The sequence below is a fragment of the Rhinolophus sinicus genome, chromosome 2 (assembly GCF_057876585.1).
Source record: "Rhinolophus sinicus isolate RSI-liver-muscle chromosome 2, RSI-T2T, whole genome shotgun sequence".
NCBI classification, from domain to species: domain Eukaryota; kingdom Metazoa; phylum Chordata; class Mammalia; order Chiroptera; family Rhinolophidae; genus Rhinolophus; species Rhinolophus sinicus.
The window spans coordinates 20,416,244-20,433,728 of record NC_142502.1 but is presented as its reverse complement, the minus strand read 5'-3'; the positions used below and the strand labels follow the sequence as shown (position 1 = coordinate 20,433,728).

Below are 17,485 nucleotides of genomic sequence, written 5' to 3'. Positions count from 1 at the left end.
TGTTTCAAGGATTCTTCTCCAAGAAAGACAGATATTAGGCTGGCTGGCTGTGTTGATCTTTAATTCACCTTTGTTAAACATAGTTTAAAAAGACAGTCTGGCTCATGAAACAAAACAGTTAAGTTGTAAATCCACCAATCTGAGATTTTTATAAGGGCAATATTGATAGATTTTGACCATTAAGGAGCTTCTATTTTCATTATTTAAAAAAAGTTCTACCGTTCTATGATAGAAAAACTGTGATTTGTGGATATTTTTTGGCATATTTATTTCAGTTGGTTTTTGCCTTCAGTCACCTCAGCAAAAATTATAAAAAGGTTTCCCCAGGGGAATTTCAGATTCATACTGAGAGGGAAGCAGAAGGGGAAATGATGATTTGCTTTATTCATGACTTTTTTCAGATACAGTGTGTTCTGCCCATGCCCGTGTTTAGGTTGCAATGACTCTGTTTCTAGAGCTCCACCGTAGTGACCACTATCTGTTCTAATCGGATGACATATGGAAGTCAATGTCTGTCTTCTCACTTGCTAAAAGCATTCGTATCAGCATACCTCAGATGGGCAGAGCTTAGCAATTAAAATCACAGATGGTATGTCGGTAGCAGCAAAATATTCTTTAGAAACAAAATTGGGAAATTAAAATGTAAAACAACACATAAAAACTAGACACCTCAAGCATGTAATTGTATATTTATTTCTCTTTTTAAAGAACACTCCTTAATGTAATTCAATATACAAACTTGGTTTCACAGAATTATAATCCACTATATAGCACAAAGATAACCCATATTGTGTGTGTGTGCACACACACGTGTGTGTGCACATGTTGTACCCTTCCCTTCTTTCCGTTCTTCTGGACCTACAAAGGCTCTGCCCACCTCCAATACTAGCCAAAGCCCACTGTCAATGTTATATACAAAAGACATCACCTTCCCACAAGTTCTTTTCCCTGGAAATCTTCTTCCCCCCATTCACCCTGAGATAGCCAGAAGTGTGACACTCTTCCCCTCTTCCAAAGGGTAAAGTGGCTTCTCCTAAAGCTGATGCCAACCCTGCTACCCTGTGGACTGGTTGACAGGAAGGGCTGGTAAGCAGATAGGTCTCCATGCCTCTTCCCCACTTCCACACCCACCCCTCAGAGTCCAAGCGTGACTCCTGTAGTGCCTTAGTTCCAGTCACCATGTTGTGCAGCAAGAACCAAGGAGATTTCTAAGCCCAGGTCTTCTCCATGGGCAGCGCACAGCACTGCCTGCCAAGCCACCGGGCCGGCCGATAACCAAGCTCTACACAGTCCCATGTGCTTTGTCACTTTAATTTTTAAAGACACCCTAGCATAGGTCTGTGGCAACCTAGTGTCCAACTGAGTTACATAAAATTGTACCAGTGATGCACTTGTACATATTTACATGGGGCGGAATGTTTTCCCATATTTTCAGATGAGTATATAGATCAACATGTTCACATAAGACCAAATACTTTTAATATTATTTATAACTGATTTATAAAGCTTTGAAAAAACTCACAATAGCACATTGTTTACTTTAATGCTTTACGGTACTATCAGTTTAAAATCACAATCAGCACTTAAGTTATAGTCAATCCAGCAAACAAGAGACAAAAAAATTTACAAGAGTTAAGAACTGACTGATACATCCTTTGTCTTTTTGTAACTAATGCATAAGTGCAGAATAAGATACTCTAGTTTAAATATCTTGTTTACAATATACATTTTTGTTCTAGTTACGCAACAGTAAATCCCATGCTTCACATAGAAAAGCAATCCACAACATTAAGAAAAAATGTACAATTTATGAAACAAAGTAAATAAATATTAGTATTACAGAATCAGAGCTGTACATAAAAGCTGTTCAGTTTTAATCATATAAAAATATGTTTTAGTGCAACCTCACATATATATTGATGCTGTTTTGCTTTACATCATTTAGATCCAAGTGTCCAAAAAAGGAAAGAAATTACATTTATTACAAAGCAGATACACAAATTCTAAAATATGTACAAATTACTGCTAAAAAATGCTTATAAGAATATAAGCAAAGTAAAGAAAAGGCACAAACATCTGTACAATTTTAAAAGTACCAGACCCAATAGGTTAATTTCAAATTTTGTTTTGGTCAGGCTCATGATGACTTGTTAATTTACCTAATTCTTTTAATATAACAAAAGTATATATAATAGCAAACTACTGTAACTTAGGACAGGCATGCTATAAAGTTGATTACCTCTATTTCTAGAAAAACAAAACAAAATAAGAAAATGTGGAAATGACAGTCTCCATGCATCTTAGATCAATGTAGCTGACTCTTTTCTGATGAAGGTTCCTTGCCTTCCTCTGTGCTTGAAGGAAAGTCTTTGCTGCCATGGAAGCCCGACTCTTTGTCATTCACACAACTCTTGCTGTAAAAGGTGGAGTGAGCTAATGCAGTCTGTGATGTACCAAAATTGTCCTTTTCACCATCATGCAAGTCAGGGTGGGTAGCTGAGGTACAGGCCTGACCTGGCTCAGGTCCACTAAAGTGTCTAATGGTAACCTGTGCACTCTCCAAGGGTTTCTGGTGGGGCCGCACTGGCTGGTCTGCCCCAAGCAGAGCGGCCTCTTCTGTGGCAATCCGGAGAGAGGCGATGGCTTTTGTACAAGTCTGGATATTTTCCTCCTGTTCCCTCTCTGTTGAATTTAGGCTGTCTTCTGAAGTGCTCTGTTTCATCAATAGCCGAGGAGAGGATGGCATGCTAGGTAGACCAGATGACTGCAAAACGTGAGGAGGTGGCTTCTCGTGCTGCTTGGAAAGAACATAGGGATCCTTAGCGAAGGATTCCCCAGACGCTCCTTTCTTCTCCTCAGAGCCCTCCATTGGCAGAGGCAATGTGGGTGGAGGATGTAAACCAGAGAGGGCCGGCGGCATGGAGTGAACCATTTGGATCCCACCAACTGGCACCATAGGGATAGGAGCTCGCACTTGCTGCTGAGAGTGGAGTGGAAGATGACTGAAGACATAGTCAGTAGGACCCTCAGGGAAAAGCCTGGAGCCTGGATGTTCATAAGCACCTTCTTGGTCTCCATAGAGACTGAAGTAAGGAACCTGAGGTAATCCTCTTCTTAAATTCTGCAAAGGGAAACAGAGAGGACACCATTTAGGATCCACTGCTTCTGCTCAGGTCAAGCTATTGCATTCGTTCACTCACTCATTCAAAACACTTTAAGACTACCCAATCCTTTTATGGATTTTTCATTTTCAAGACAAAAAAGATTTCTCAGTTATCTTTTAGAATCCTTGAATGGAGTTATCTTTGAAAAGTTATTTTTGTTTTTAAACAGCAATGTGATGAAACATGTCTTCCACTTGGTACAGAGACACATTTCTGCTTTTTTTTTTTTTTTCATAAGAGAGAATGAAAAGAAAATAATGGATAATTGCCAAAAAAAAGTGTACCAAGCCAAAAACAACAACAACAACAAAAAACCACACACACTAATATTTAATAGATTTTTAAATTCAAAAGAAATAAGTTTGCCATCTGTTTATATACTGGGCAGAATTTTAATACTTTTCTTAAGTGTTGATAAGTATAACCAGGGTGCCAAGCCTGAAAATTGGCTTTCTTTTTTAGTTTTCTACAAAACAGATGACAAAATGGTGGTGATACACAAACTAGTTCCTCCAAAGGGCAAGTTATTGGTCTAAAGGAATAAATTCCTGCTCAAGAGACACCCCAGAAGGAAGATCAGTATCTTCATCAAATCACAAATCAAGGCTGACTTTGTAAGGAAACTATCCATCAGATAAGCAGTCAACATTAAATGTTTCAAATAGTTACAACTCATACTCAGCTACATAGCTGGGAACCAAAGATGATTGTGTCTGAATTCCTCTGATTATATTATTTCCACTTACATATCTTCTTGGGAATTAATGAATTAAAGACACTTAAAATTTGGGGCCAGAATCAAGATTTCATGGCTGCAACCATGAACACGGAGGACTTTTTTTCTGGAGTAAAACACAACTTAGACTGCGAGATTATCATGTTTTAATGAAGTTATCCGGTTTCAATGACTGAGATTCATTCTTTTAATGGACTGTCATCCAAAAGGGACTAAGTTTATTTTTAATTTTTGAGAACTTAGAATCAAACATATATAAACCTGTCAACTATCCAGGAGAGACCAAAAAAAAAAAAAAAAAGAGTTCTAATTCATTTCATCAGTTTCAGTTCTAAAACTCAAGGTGTGTTCTATACTATTAATGATTCATCCAGTTCTATTGAGACTGTGACCAGCTCAGGAATGATAAATTATGCATCACTTCTGTTTATCTGTGCCATGCTTGGCCCTATCCTGCTCTGGGCTACACCTTAGTCAAGCTAGAAACAAATGATTTGTCCTGGAAGTGCAGGAGAAATCATGTCATCATCAAAGCTGTAATCACAAGGACCTAATAAGCTAGGTAAGGTGAGAATTTTTATGGTAGGGGAATCATTTAAATGCTACAAAAAGCAAACAAACAAACAAACAAACAAACAAAATGCCTCTTGTATTTGCTCTGGTTCAGAAAAAGGCATGTTTCCTTTATCAAACACTAGTTAAGGTGGAACCGTAATGCCTACAATAATCATCTCTGAAGACAATGGAATGAATCATCTTTTAATCACAATTATCACAGATTCAACATTTAAAATAAATGTAGCTTGGTTATTGTCTGCCTTTTGGTTGCTATTCCATGATGGTCACTGCATACCCCTAATCAGAATGGAGTCTGAGAGGAAGGGAGGGAGGGAGGGAGGGAGGGAGGGAGGGAGGGAGGGAGGGAGAGACAGAGAGAGAGAGAGAGATCCCATTATGTGAGATCTCTGACTCAAGGCTCACAGAGGGAGTGATGACTGTTCTGTAAAACTAGGATTTATTCATTATGTTCAGAATCTGATAAAATTGTATTTGTGTTAAGAATAAACGTTTCAGATTCAGGCCTTCACTAATCAGAAATTAACTGATTACAACCACAGAAGTACACAAGTAGAATTCCCAACATGTAAGTACCTCCACTGCTCTAAAGGCTGCTGGTCCTGTCCACACATTCTCCTCCCATTCACCCTTCTTCACCCTCAAGTAAATTCTCAATAAGGTTTTCCTACTTTGGTTCTACTCTATTTGCAACCCTATTTTATTGCATAATTTGGATCTTATCATTATCATATGGTGAACAAACTCCCACCTTACTTAAATCTCAGTAAGAAAAATCTTGATGTGGAAATACAAATAATGAATTCATGTGGGTTGTGTTAAGTGCATGTGTATTTGTGTAAATATATATATATATATACATATATACATTATATATATATATATATATACATACATATATATACATACATATATGTACATATGTATATATATCCCTATGTTATTTCTAAGGAGCATGAGAAACTACCGCCTCATGTTTTGCAGTCAACTGGTCTACCCTCGTCTGCTCGGCTATTGATGAAACAGAGCACCTCAGAAGACAGCCTAAATTTAACAGAGAGGGAACAGGAGGAAAATATCCAGACTTGTACAAAAGCCATCGCCTCTCTCCGGATTGCCACAGAAGAGGCCGCTCTGCTTGAGGCAGACCAGCCAGTGCGGCCCTACCAGAAACCCTTGGAAAGTGCACATTAGCTTCATAAATGGTAAGGTTTAATAATTCTATTAACTATCCAGGTGAATAGACATTAAAAAAAAATAATAATAACACCTGGTGCAAGCACCATGACTAATAAAACCAATATCCTCCAACAACATCTTTCTGGGCATATCCAAAAATGAGATGAACTCTCTTAACCTACCCCTCAAATTCCTCTGTGCGAGTTGACAGTGACTTATTATTATTTTTTAATAAGAATAGTGTGCTGGCACTAAAGACTTCTTTTTTTGTGACCGCAATTGACTGAATATGCTCCAACATCTCACAAATACCTGGGCAATGGCAGAACAGGAGAGCCTTGTCTCTCACACTCCTCCAGCATCATGGGGTCTATACTACCAGAGAGAGCACTTTACACCCCAGATGTGGTATCTTGGCGCTCTATTTATGCAGCAATGACATGACCTTTAGGCGATTCCCCCCTTTCTACTTAGCACTGCCAAGACACAAAAACCTGTGGAAATGTATTTTTCTCTTAGCTTGCTAGTTCATTAGCTTGGCAAGTAAATTCTGTCCTGCTCACTACACGTTTTCTGCAGTAATTACACGATGAAAACTAAGTTGGTGGCAGGCTTGTGTAGAGGGTGTTAGGAGTGGGGGAGGGGCATGCAGCAGGACGCTTTCCTGAAGTTAAAAAACAACAACAACCTAAGCTTATGATTCAGGGTGGTGAAAAGGTGATGAGAGGGAGGAACCTGGCCACCAGGGCAGTGAGAAGACAGAGCTGGGAGCTAGTAGTGCTTCCTTTGGTGGTGATCCACAGGACAGAAATCGAGAGCAAAGACAGAAGAGCAAATAGAGACCAGGAAACAAAAAACACACGAAACCACATTTACAGCAAACAAACTCAAGATGTATCATTCCTCTGTCTCTACTAAGAACCTGCTTCATTCATTTTTTTCCTTTTTTTTTTTCTTTTTTTTAATTCTACACAAACTGAAAGAGACAGCAAGGTCTACCATCCTTGGAATGAGGCAGGGCAGGTGCTTTTCAATAGATGCACATTGAACCTTCTGCCTAAATGTCATCTGTGATTGCTATTGTTGTTACCTTAATTTATACCAAGGGCTTACCATAGAAATCTCCTTTGCTACTTTCTCCCTTAGCTCTCTCAACTTCCCACTCTCTTTGGGCTACCATCTCACTGAACACTGGGTCCCAGGAGGTGGTAGTAATGGCAAGGAAAGCACATATGTTCATGCCTTTGATTTACAAGCATGCGGAGTGAATCATTCTGTCCTCTCCTAGTCCCTCACTAATTTCACATGTCCACTCACCATGAGCAAGATCATGAGTTGATTAAAACAAGTTATTGCAAGTCAAGGCTAATACGTGAATCAGAATCCTTACCTGTCAAAGGGTTATGTAACTCTGACACCTAAATGTCCCCAAGAGTGTCTGTCTAAGCAGACATTCCAAAGACTCTACCTTTTCTACTCATATCAAAGTTTCAGCTCGTGTTTATAATTAGTTCAGCTTAGAAAGCATTTAGAAAGGCCTCACCTGTTACCAGCTGGAATGCTCTACTGCTCTGATGCAATACTACTATACTTGGGGTCATGCCACTGCCATGTTACTGACAATAGCTTGCAATAAATATGTCTTCCTGCTCTTTTCAGTAACCGAGTTCACTCCTCCCCATGAGAGATACCCGTATTGTAAATTTCACACTGGTATGTCATCAAGAGGTTCCAATGTGCTACACTTATATATTAAAAAGAGAAAGCTACTTATACTCACAGGAGGCCCCAATACAATTGGCTCTGCTTGCAAATACTGCCCCATGGACAATGGTGGGTTATGGTACAAAGCCCTTCTGGGAGATGGCGCCCTGATGGAGGTCATGTATTTCCTCTCTCTTCTGGGAGAGAGGTCTCTTCTTGTCGTGATATCTTTCCCAGGTGACAATGGCCTCCTTGGGGATAGATGCCTTCTTGGTGAAACATCTCTTTGTGACATCTCTCTTCTCAACGCAGCTTCCTTTCTTGGTGAAAGATGCCTCATGGGGGATAGATCTCTCCTAGGTGATAAATGTCTTCTGGGTGATAAATCTCCCTTGGGTATCAGATACCTCTTTGGTGAATTATCTCGACAGGGTGAAGAATCATATCCAGGTGAGGAATGGTGGCTTGAGGGGGAGAAGTCCCTCGGAGAGGAGCTGGGCTCTGAAGACAGCATACACTCTTCATCCATACAACTAGGTATGTCTAACCTGTCTTTGTCTGGTTCTGAGTCTGTACTTTTACTCTGGAATAACCTCTGGTATTCTGTCATCTGGGTATCTTCACATGAGTCACTTGGTGTCATAAGCTGAGTAACCTGAATACTTGGCAAAGTAACCAAATAGCTGATCAATGAAGAATGCCCCAGGGAATTATCTGAAGGAACCCCATGGGGTACGGTGCCAACATTCACAGGCAAGGAGGAGAATCGAGGAGGCTGAGGACTGGTGCTTCTTGATCTGGTTTTTGGCGTCAAATCTCCCTGGTCATCAAAGTCATCATCATCTTCATCGTCATCATCATTATCGTCTCCATCCTCACCATCTGACTCTTCGGCATCTGAGAACTGATGATCAGTTGAAATGCTTGACATGCTATGCTTCTCGGTTGCTTTCTGCAAATCTTCCATAGTTTCTGAAAACATTGAACAAAGATAGTGATGATCAAGATCCAAACATCAAGGTTAGACACTAATTTAGGCCCCATCTCTTTCCAAAAGCTTTCCTCAACCCTCCAATCCCTAGAGATAGTTTCATCTCTGCACTTCTGTAACACTCACTGGACACTTACCTCTGTGATCCTGCATTGGTTCTTATCTTTTTATGTCCCTATCTGATTTCATCCCCATCCTGCAACAAAAACTCCAGAGTAGGACCTTATATCTCAGACCTCACACCACTTATCGAACACCCTCAACAAATGGGTATGTAATGTTGCAAACAATGATGTTAGAGGAAAAAGAAAAGCAACAACCTGTCTATACAGGTATAAGCTTATAGGTAATTGGTGTATCTTAGGAGGTTAGGCCGACCCTCGGGTTTTCTACTGAGGTTAATGATGATTTTGTTTTTCCTACTAGATTTCCTCATACAAGCAAAATTAACACATTAAAATGCTTTTCAAATTTCCCAAAAAGTTTCATAAAATTTAAATCACAATCAGATATCCTTTCTTGTTCTAGATAGAAATATTTTCATAGTAAGACCTCCCTCCCTCTCTAGGTCAGAACTGAAATGCATTTATTTCTTCTCAGTAAGTTTCAAGCAGTTCAATGTGTCAGACTTCTTTTCTATATTTAGTATTTCATCAAATGAAATGTGATCAGTTTTTTGAAAAAAATATCTAAACCTATTTTATCACTTTGAGCTCAAAACTGCAGCATAGAGAAGAGGTCAGTCAACTAAATTATGAAATACCTGCTTCCTCGGTTTCTGTATCATCCACGGATGTCATTGAGACTCCCAACTCCAGGCATTTTTTCATGTGTGCTTTTGATTTCATATGCTTTGTTAGGTTTCCTAGAAAACATAGCCAAATAAAGAGAAATCAATTAGTTACCAAAAGGTAATGATTGCTCCAAAATTCAATGTGAAATAAACTTACTTGAGATAACACAAATTTGTTTTTACCCACTACCCTTCCTTGCCTCAAATTTAAGAGGGACAATCTGGTTTCTGCAGGTATGAACCCCTGAGAGCTTTGGTCCAATCTCAGGTTTTCTTCATTTTAAAAGACTTATAGAAGTCTAGGGTCACATCTGCAGCTCCAAGCACGACTGAGAATCCCAGGCTTTCCTGGCTGAGAAGGGATCTAAGATCCTTGGCCCAAATGGGCCAACCTCCTAGGACTCTATAAAAACCTAAGCTGGGTCATATATCTCCGAGATACTACAGAATGAAATATTACCAAAACACCCACCAAACCCGAGCCCTACTGGCATTGATCAGATACAGATTAAATTTGCAGGATCCTAACTAGTCAGAAGTAAAAAATATCCAAACTAATGTTAGAAGCAACCTTGTAAATGAACTCAAAGATCCATATAAATATTTAGCTAACTACTTATAGGGAGCATTATTTTCAGTATTTAGCATCTATCTGTCTGGCATATGTTAGCCAACTTTATGAAGCAGTTTCTCAAGTTCTGGAGGAGCAATATCCCCTCGTGATTTGTCTTGAAACTACCATTGTTCTAAGAAAAAAGAAAGGTTTTTATGTCAAATATGTAGTATGATGACATAGATATATATATAATTATGTTTATACATAAAAATGCCTGTGTGTTTCTGTAGATTTATATAATTGCTATATGAAATGTAAGAAATTATGAAAACATCAAGCCACCACCTTTCACTTAGGATCTATGGTATTATATATATTATTCCATGTCGTTAATATGTACTGGGATGCCAAAAAAATGCATACACATGACTTGTATTCATCTTTTGTTATTGCTATATATTAAGGATTACAAATTTAATACAGTTCTTTCCTTTCTTAAAATATGTATACATTTTTGGCAACCGACATCTATATCTATATCTATATATCTATATCTATATCTATATCTATATCTATATCTATATCTATATCTATATCATCTATATCTATATTTATATCTATAGATATATAGATATATCAAAGGAGATCCAGGAACTAATTCAGTTGTAAGGGCCATAACATTATCTATGACCTTTGATGTTGCTTTAGCAATGTACCAGCAAATGCCTTCTTTTTAAGAGTAGGCTCACTGAATTTGGGTCGAAACTCTCAGCCAGCTGAAATAGTATGTTTTCCTTGTAGGGGTGTTCAGCTTACTATTCATGTAATATATGAGTCAAAATTCTGAACCTGAACACTGTTGTTTATTGTTTTATTTATATTGCTTTATTTTTTACTTCACATTTTGCTTATTGCTTATATACCTATGAATTTTAAGAATTTTATGCTATTTTGATAACTCCAAACATAGAAAAATTTCTAGACCCCTATTGCTTTTATTTATAAAAAAATTAAGTCTACAATTTTCCTAAAAAGCTCAAACATTTTTACAGACAGATCATCAAGAAGTGTAAAATCTGTAAATTAATTAAATGTATCTATAAATTAATGGAAATTAGCTGCTTCTGCAAGGGTGTGAGTAATCATGTATGTGGAGGGGTATGGATGTTAGGTGTGTCAAGATAATTTATTTAGATCTTAATATCCATTTCTTCTCCGATATTTTTATCTCTACTGGCTTCAAGGCTTTGAGCTCTCACCTTCAAGGAAGGTTTGTAGTTAGAAATCGGGCTCTGAAGCCAGGGGGCTCTGAAATAACCCCATGCTGGCTTTGGTTCATTGAAGTCTTAAACTTCTGATGGGCTTATAGCAAGGAGAGGAGAGCAGAATGGCAGGGGGAGGGTGCTGAATAATGGCACAGGCATGGAGAAAGTACTGGTCCTACAAGTGCGCTTCAGTATGAGCGCAGATGCAGAGTTTGGACAGTAGACATTTCAGCTGAAGGTAAAATCTGGTGGGGTTTTTCAGCATAGTTGCTTATTTTAAGATTCTGAGACATTTCCACATCCCCAAAGGGTGACTAGGAAACTCAAATAATGACCTAGAATAAATTATTTTTTGCTAAACTCAAGGACAATGGTTCAGAGCCAAATTTAATTTGATTTTTTAAAAAAATCTAGAATTGTGACATTTCTTCACCCAGTGTTTCACACCGCTTTCCCTGCAGCCAAATCATCTGCCCAGTGAAGATGTATCAGTTGCAATGACTGGCGGATTTGCAGTGTTTTCTACAACTGAAGTTTATATTTTCTTATTTCCTGGCAGCGTCTCAGTGAAATGGTACATAAAAGGCTTGATTGTGCAAAGGTGAATGGTATTTAAAGGACCTTATGGTTATTTCTTTTGAAATGCCAATGAACACTCCCTTCCCCCTTTTCTGGCTTCAGAGAAAGCATTCTTGTAATACAGATATCTTGTTAATAAAGAAACAGATATACAGGAGTGAGGGGTGGTGTAGGGGAATGGGGTGTCAAAAATTGTATACACATGACTTGTATTCATCTTTTGTTATCGGTATACACTATTACCCTTTTAATACAGTTTTTTCCTTGCTTAAAATGTGTATACATTTTTTTGGCACCCTCTGTATTGAGAGGCTACACATTTATACTTCTGACAAACCAATGAAACAATTCAGGATTTGAGCTGTAAGAGAAAATAGGTACACATTTCTCTACCAAAGATTATTTTATTTGACATTTAGTTTTCTTGAGGGGTAGTGGAGCAGATTAATTGGTATGCAAATTTAAAGTTAAAACACTGCAGATGCAACAAGATTAGTGAGGGGGTGTTCAAGAATCCATTCGCTCTAACGTACTTCTACAGTAAATAGTAAAATATACTTCTACAAAAGTCAAACCACCTCTTAGTAGTTGTATTCTGAGAACACTGGGCTTATGAACATTTTTATGATTTTATAAAATGATAGAAACATAATCAAAGTAACCTTCTTGGGTAAAATACTTCATATAAATCTACCTGTTAAAAACAGACCTTTTTTGAAAAGACAGAATATCATTTCAAGGCAAGTCCTAGTTTTGTGAGATTAACAGTTGTGGCCTGAGAGTAAAAAAATGTCTCTGTGCTGATAAATACACGGAACCCAAGCTATCAAATTTCTATGCATAATTAATACAACTGTGGATGGAGGGGCCCACCTGGGAGTCTATGCATTTCTACATTATTTATAATCTTGAAACTGACCATGGGCATATGTTTTCTTCCCAGCTGCTGCCTTGCTTTTCTAATGCCACTGCATGGATTGTCTCCCTGCAGTATTTCAATACTGGCACAAAGATTATCTAGACCACATAACATTTCCAACCTGAAGTAATAACTATCCAGACAATTCTGAGCCACTTCCTTTGGAGACAACTGGCCCAGGCCCAACTCTATAGCTCATACTTAGGTCATAAAAGGAGCCTCACTGTCTCATGTACATCCTATGATCACTTACATGAGGGAGAAAACACATTTCACGGGGTTGTATTTTCACAAATAAAACCGTCTTATTGTCGATGAAAATTAGTTATAAAATGCAATTCAGAATCTGAAGTAGCCATAAAAAAGTGTTTTTCCTCTAAAAAAAAAAAAAATCAGACCCCATACCTTTTGTTTTGAAGGCGAAGTTACATAACTTGCATACATAAGGCCGGACATCAGTATGAGTCCGGATATGCTTTTTGAGCATGCTTGGCTTCTTACAGCGAATCCCACATTCTTCACAAATATACTTTCCACGACCACGTCCTCTGACATATACATAATCTTCATTTGATTTATACCTGTTTTAAAAGGGAGGATCCAGTGTGTTTTCAAATGCTTCAGCACATTATATAATCAAACCGAAAGCTAAACATTGCGTGGCAAATTTTTTGAGGGACTTTTACACACAATTATTCAACCTCACTTCTAGGAAGTCTATGAAATTTAGACTTCGGTAAGTGCCTGAAAGAACTAGTTAACAGATTTGGCATTGTAAACAAAATGAAATTTTTTTCAACACGGTGTTCAACATGGAATTGGCTCTTCTATTAAGTGTAAATATGTGGACATGGTATAGATGTTCAAACAGGCTCATATAAGCCTCAAAGAGTTGCAGAGTTTTGCCTTACTACTTCTGGAGTCTAGTAAAATTTCCAACCAAGAAACATCCAGAAACTTATACCAACATATTCAAATCATCATACATCATTTGTTAACATTACATCATTTAAAATGTGCATACACAACCCACGTGCCCCTCTAAATTTGCTAAAATTAATATAACTGATAATGGAATTCTCTGCAAGTTTCTACTCTATTTTTACAATCCTGGCACAAAAGTGTCTCAGAAATTTCTAGCTTAAACAGGCTGAACTGAGCGCACCAACTGTTGTCTGCAGATTTTGATCTACGCTTCCCAAGGACCATGAATCCATACTAAAGTGGAGATTAAATTTCAAGTGGCTTCTGAATGGTAGTGTTACATAATGAAAGCTGGAGATTCTATTTTTCAATCAAATATGTATTGGTTTCCAGAAGGATTTAATTGACAGGTTTGAAAGACTGTCTGAGGTCATCTACTTGAATAAAATTAGATAGATGTCCTAGGTATTCACTGTGGTAATCAAAAGAAAAACCTACCCGGTGTGCAAACATCACATTTTGTTTAGAATACAATGAAAGGTGACCTATCATGGAGTCCAGTAGCAGTCTACTGAATAATTCAATAAATATCATTTTGTAAATCACAGCTAGGTTAGAATTATGGGTCTAACGTCATTCTTGGAAAGATATTTCTTTTGAGTTCTCTCTACAATTTCAAATGGTAAGCTGACATACAAAATGCTCTAATTCACTATGGATTGACTTAAAGGCACTAGATTTACAGTTGTTTTTTTACATTCTAAGACCATTGCAAACTTCTCTATTTGTCCTGCCTAATCCACCATCAGGAAGAAAAGCAAATTCAACTTCATTCATCCCAAGCACTGAAGGATTTTTAATAGAGAAAATCCACCCACATATTTAAATATCAACCCTGCTATGGATGCTATTTGATCCTAACATTATCTACTTTTTGGTTAGTAGCAATCCAGGTAAGAATTAAGTAGTATCAAAGATATGAACAGTTAATTTTGCTTCATTTTTACTCCTTTAAATCTGCCCCCTTTTACAAGGATTCTAGTGTCAACTTGTTCTTCAGAACTATTTTTGTCTTATATTGTCTTTTGTAATAAAGTATAAAAGAACCTAAAGAACCTAAACATCTTTCACCTTTTGATTTCACTATTTTGTGCCCCTAATTAGATGAAATTACACCTAAGGAATATAAGATAAAACAAGTAATTTCATAGAAAGCTAGTTTTTATTCAGGGAAGGATACTTTAAGTTTCTTGTAGCCCATCATTATAGTTGATGGAAAATACATTTCATCTTCAAATAATATAATTTTATTATAATATCTTAGTTATTAATTTGATTCCAGAATAAAAATACAGTGAAATTCTGTATGAAATATAACTGCATTAGAAAAATCTGTAGAAATAAAATATTTACCATTCAATAGTTCTGTAGACCCATGCATCTACTTAATATGTGAATTAATGGATTTTGCAAAAATAATTAAATGACACGTTTAATTAAATCACTAAATTTATGAATTAGATAATGTAAGAAACACTTAAAATATTGGTCAGTAATACCATATTTTGCCATGTATAATGCACTCCCATATATAATGTGCACCCACATTTCTGGCCCAAACTTTCAGGGAAAAGGAATTAGTACTACCCATGTATAATGCACATCCTTATTTTTCCCTCACAAATTTGGGCAAAAAAGCGTTCATTATACATGGCAAAATATGGTACTTTCTTTTTTTTAAGTTATCGTTTTGCAATCACCAAAATAAAGAGCTGGTAATACACTGCTTGGAGTGAACACCTGGTTACCACCAGGCAGAAGTTGGGTCACAGATTAAGAAATAATTGAGACCTAGCCCACAACATGGGGTAATGAAGGGAGGAAGGAATGAAATATGGGCACAATCCTTTGGGATCATCAAAACACAGCAATAAAATGTTCACATACGCTTTTTCACTTGTGTCCTTCGTTAGTGGAGATGGGTTCCCCAAAGCATAGAGTAACTGATGGTCTCTCTAATCTAGTACAAGTGTACTGCTATGAAGATTGCTGAATGTAAGAGGGTTGATTCAGTCACAGGGACCTCTCAGTCTCTGAGGAAAGATAAAATCTATATTTCTCTCGTTTGTGTTAAAAGATGAGGGATGTCAAAAAATACTGAGACAAGCTTCATGACTACATACAACTGTGGTTTTAGTGGTGAAAATACTAGACATCCATCCATAGGGGGCCAAACCTAAGAGGGAACCAACTTGAATCAGCCATCTCCAAACTTGTAATCTATGTGAGAAATCAATATTTCATATCACTAAACATTCAACATTCTACAGTCAACCAGATAACATTATTTTGTCCTCCAAATATAATTGGAATAGATTCATGCTCATGGAAATATTTAAATTATAGATCTGTTGTTTAAATAAGGACATTTACAGCATAATCCTCTAAATGGGGTTAATATACTTTAAACTTTTTCAATTTTGAAAGCAAAAATCTGGGGTTTTTTCCTCCCATTGGTTGAACTGAAAATACAGTTCTATCAAAATGAAAAACTAGAGATTACATATATCTGTAATTTTACTTAACTACACAGATAACAAAATCATTGAACCTTATTACTTGTGTTTCTACAACTCAGAAGTCAACATTTAAAAAGAAATTCCTAAAGACAGAGAAGTGTCATAGACCAGAGGAATTTGGGGAAACATGACAACTAAATGCCATGTGGTACCCTGGCCTGGATCCTGGAACAGAAAGAGGAAGTGGTGAAATCCGGAAGTGGTCAAGTTTGGAGTTTAGGTAATAGTAGAAGCAATAAAACAAATTAACTAGCTCCTATGATTATACATGAGCGTGCATGATTGCATTTTTGTAAGCATAGAATAAAAATATGTCCATTAATAGCACAACAAATACCCATTAAAAATAATATTAAAGAATAAACAAGCTTTCAAGATTACACCAACTTAGTCGATTTCATACTAAATTAGAGGCATGAAAATTTAAAGTAGAGGCTCAAACCATATACAACAGGGACATTTTCATTACAAGCAAGTCACGAAAGCAAGATGAACTCATTATCTATTACCAGCCAGACCACAGAAATATGAATAGAAAAGTAATTCGCTTTACACTTCCAACCCGAGTAGATACAAATTTTTTCCATGCAGACATTCAGTACCATTTGCTCTGACTTAAAACTAAATAGTTTACATTTGCACTTATGTGTCCTTACCCTCCTTCAAAGATTTTAATTCGGATTGGCTCAGTGTGTTTGGATCCAATATCTTTATCTCCATGAATATCTCCTTTCCCTCTTTCCTTTAAGATACTTCCCACTAATTTCCTTTCTAATTTGCTGCCAAATAAAAAGGATGTATCAGGTTTCATCTGTAGAATAAAAAAAAAAGAGAGAGAGAGAAAATCATTGCATATGCTTTCTCTAAGACAAAGGGGAAGCCCACATAGCCAGCTCTTCTATGATCCCTGAAAATTAGCCTCAGTTCCATACTAAAAGACTAGTTACATAAAATAAGGGACAATCGGGATAAAATGAGAAAAGAATGACAGCATCTACTGAATAAATTCAACATTTTGTTAAAGAAAAATACTCGTGTAACCCTTACACTGCACAACACTAATAAAAACTTTAAAAACATGTTCTATATTCTGAAGTAGCAATTCAAAGCCATCTTTATTAAGGAAATATTTTCAAAAATTTTTGAAGGGCAATGGTGACTGAAATAAGTAAAATATATATTTTAAATCCTCCATTTGCTTATTTAATAATGGCATAAATTCCAAAGAACCCCTTATGAATAGTTTTATAATTTTACATGTAAGGCATTAATTGTTCATTTTTTAAACAAACCAGATAATCACTTCGGAAAATGAGTTCTGAGAGAGATCTATAGAAAACACATTTTAGTAAAAAGTATTGTCAATAGGAATAAGCCCTCTGAAATTTGCAAAGTTCAATTCTCACATCCTGTACGTCTCCTGCCTGATCTTTTCTTTCAGCATCTACTCCCTGTTCTATATCCCCATTTAACAATTTCCTGAATTCCTCACATCAAAAGCAAAGTCAGTCTGCTAGGTC

The 17,485-nt window shown here is 36.9% G+C and overlaps 1 protein-coding gene across 12 annotated transcripts in view; it reads right to left on the bottom strand.

Annotated features, from left to right (window-relative positions):
• Positions 1–672: 672 nt before the first annotated feature.
• The window catches only part of HIVEP2 (HIVEP zinc finger 2), a 183,935-nt gene continuing 167,122 nt past the window's right edge, over positions 673–17,485 (bottom strand). For all 12 annotated transcript variants that reach the window (XM_074333647.2, XM_074333648.2, XM_074333643.2 and 9 more), the window contains 5 exons: positions 16,622–16,776; positions 12,868–13,043; positions 9,114–9,215; positions 7,436–8,331; positions 673–3,121 (listed from right to left, as the gene is read on the bottom strand). In XM_074333647.2, the coding sequence (XP_074189748.2) occupies positions 2,306–3,121; positions 7,436–8,331; positions 9,114–9,215; positions 12,868–13,043; positions 16,622–16,776 (2,145 nt within the window). In that variant the 3' untranslated portion in view covers positions 673–2,305. The remainder of the gene's footprint in view (positions 3,122–7,435; positions 8,332–9,113; positions 9,216–12,867; positions 13,044–16,621; positions 16,777–17,485) is intronic.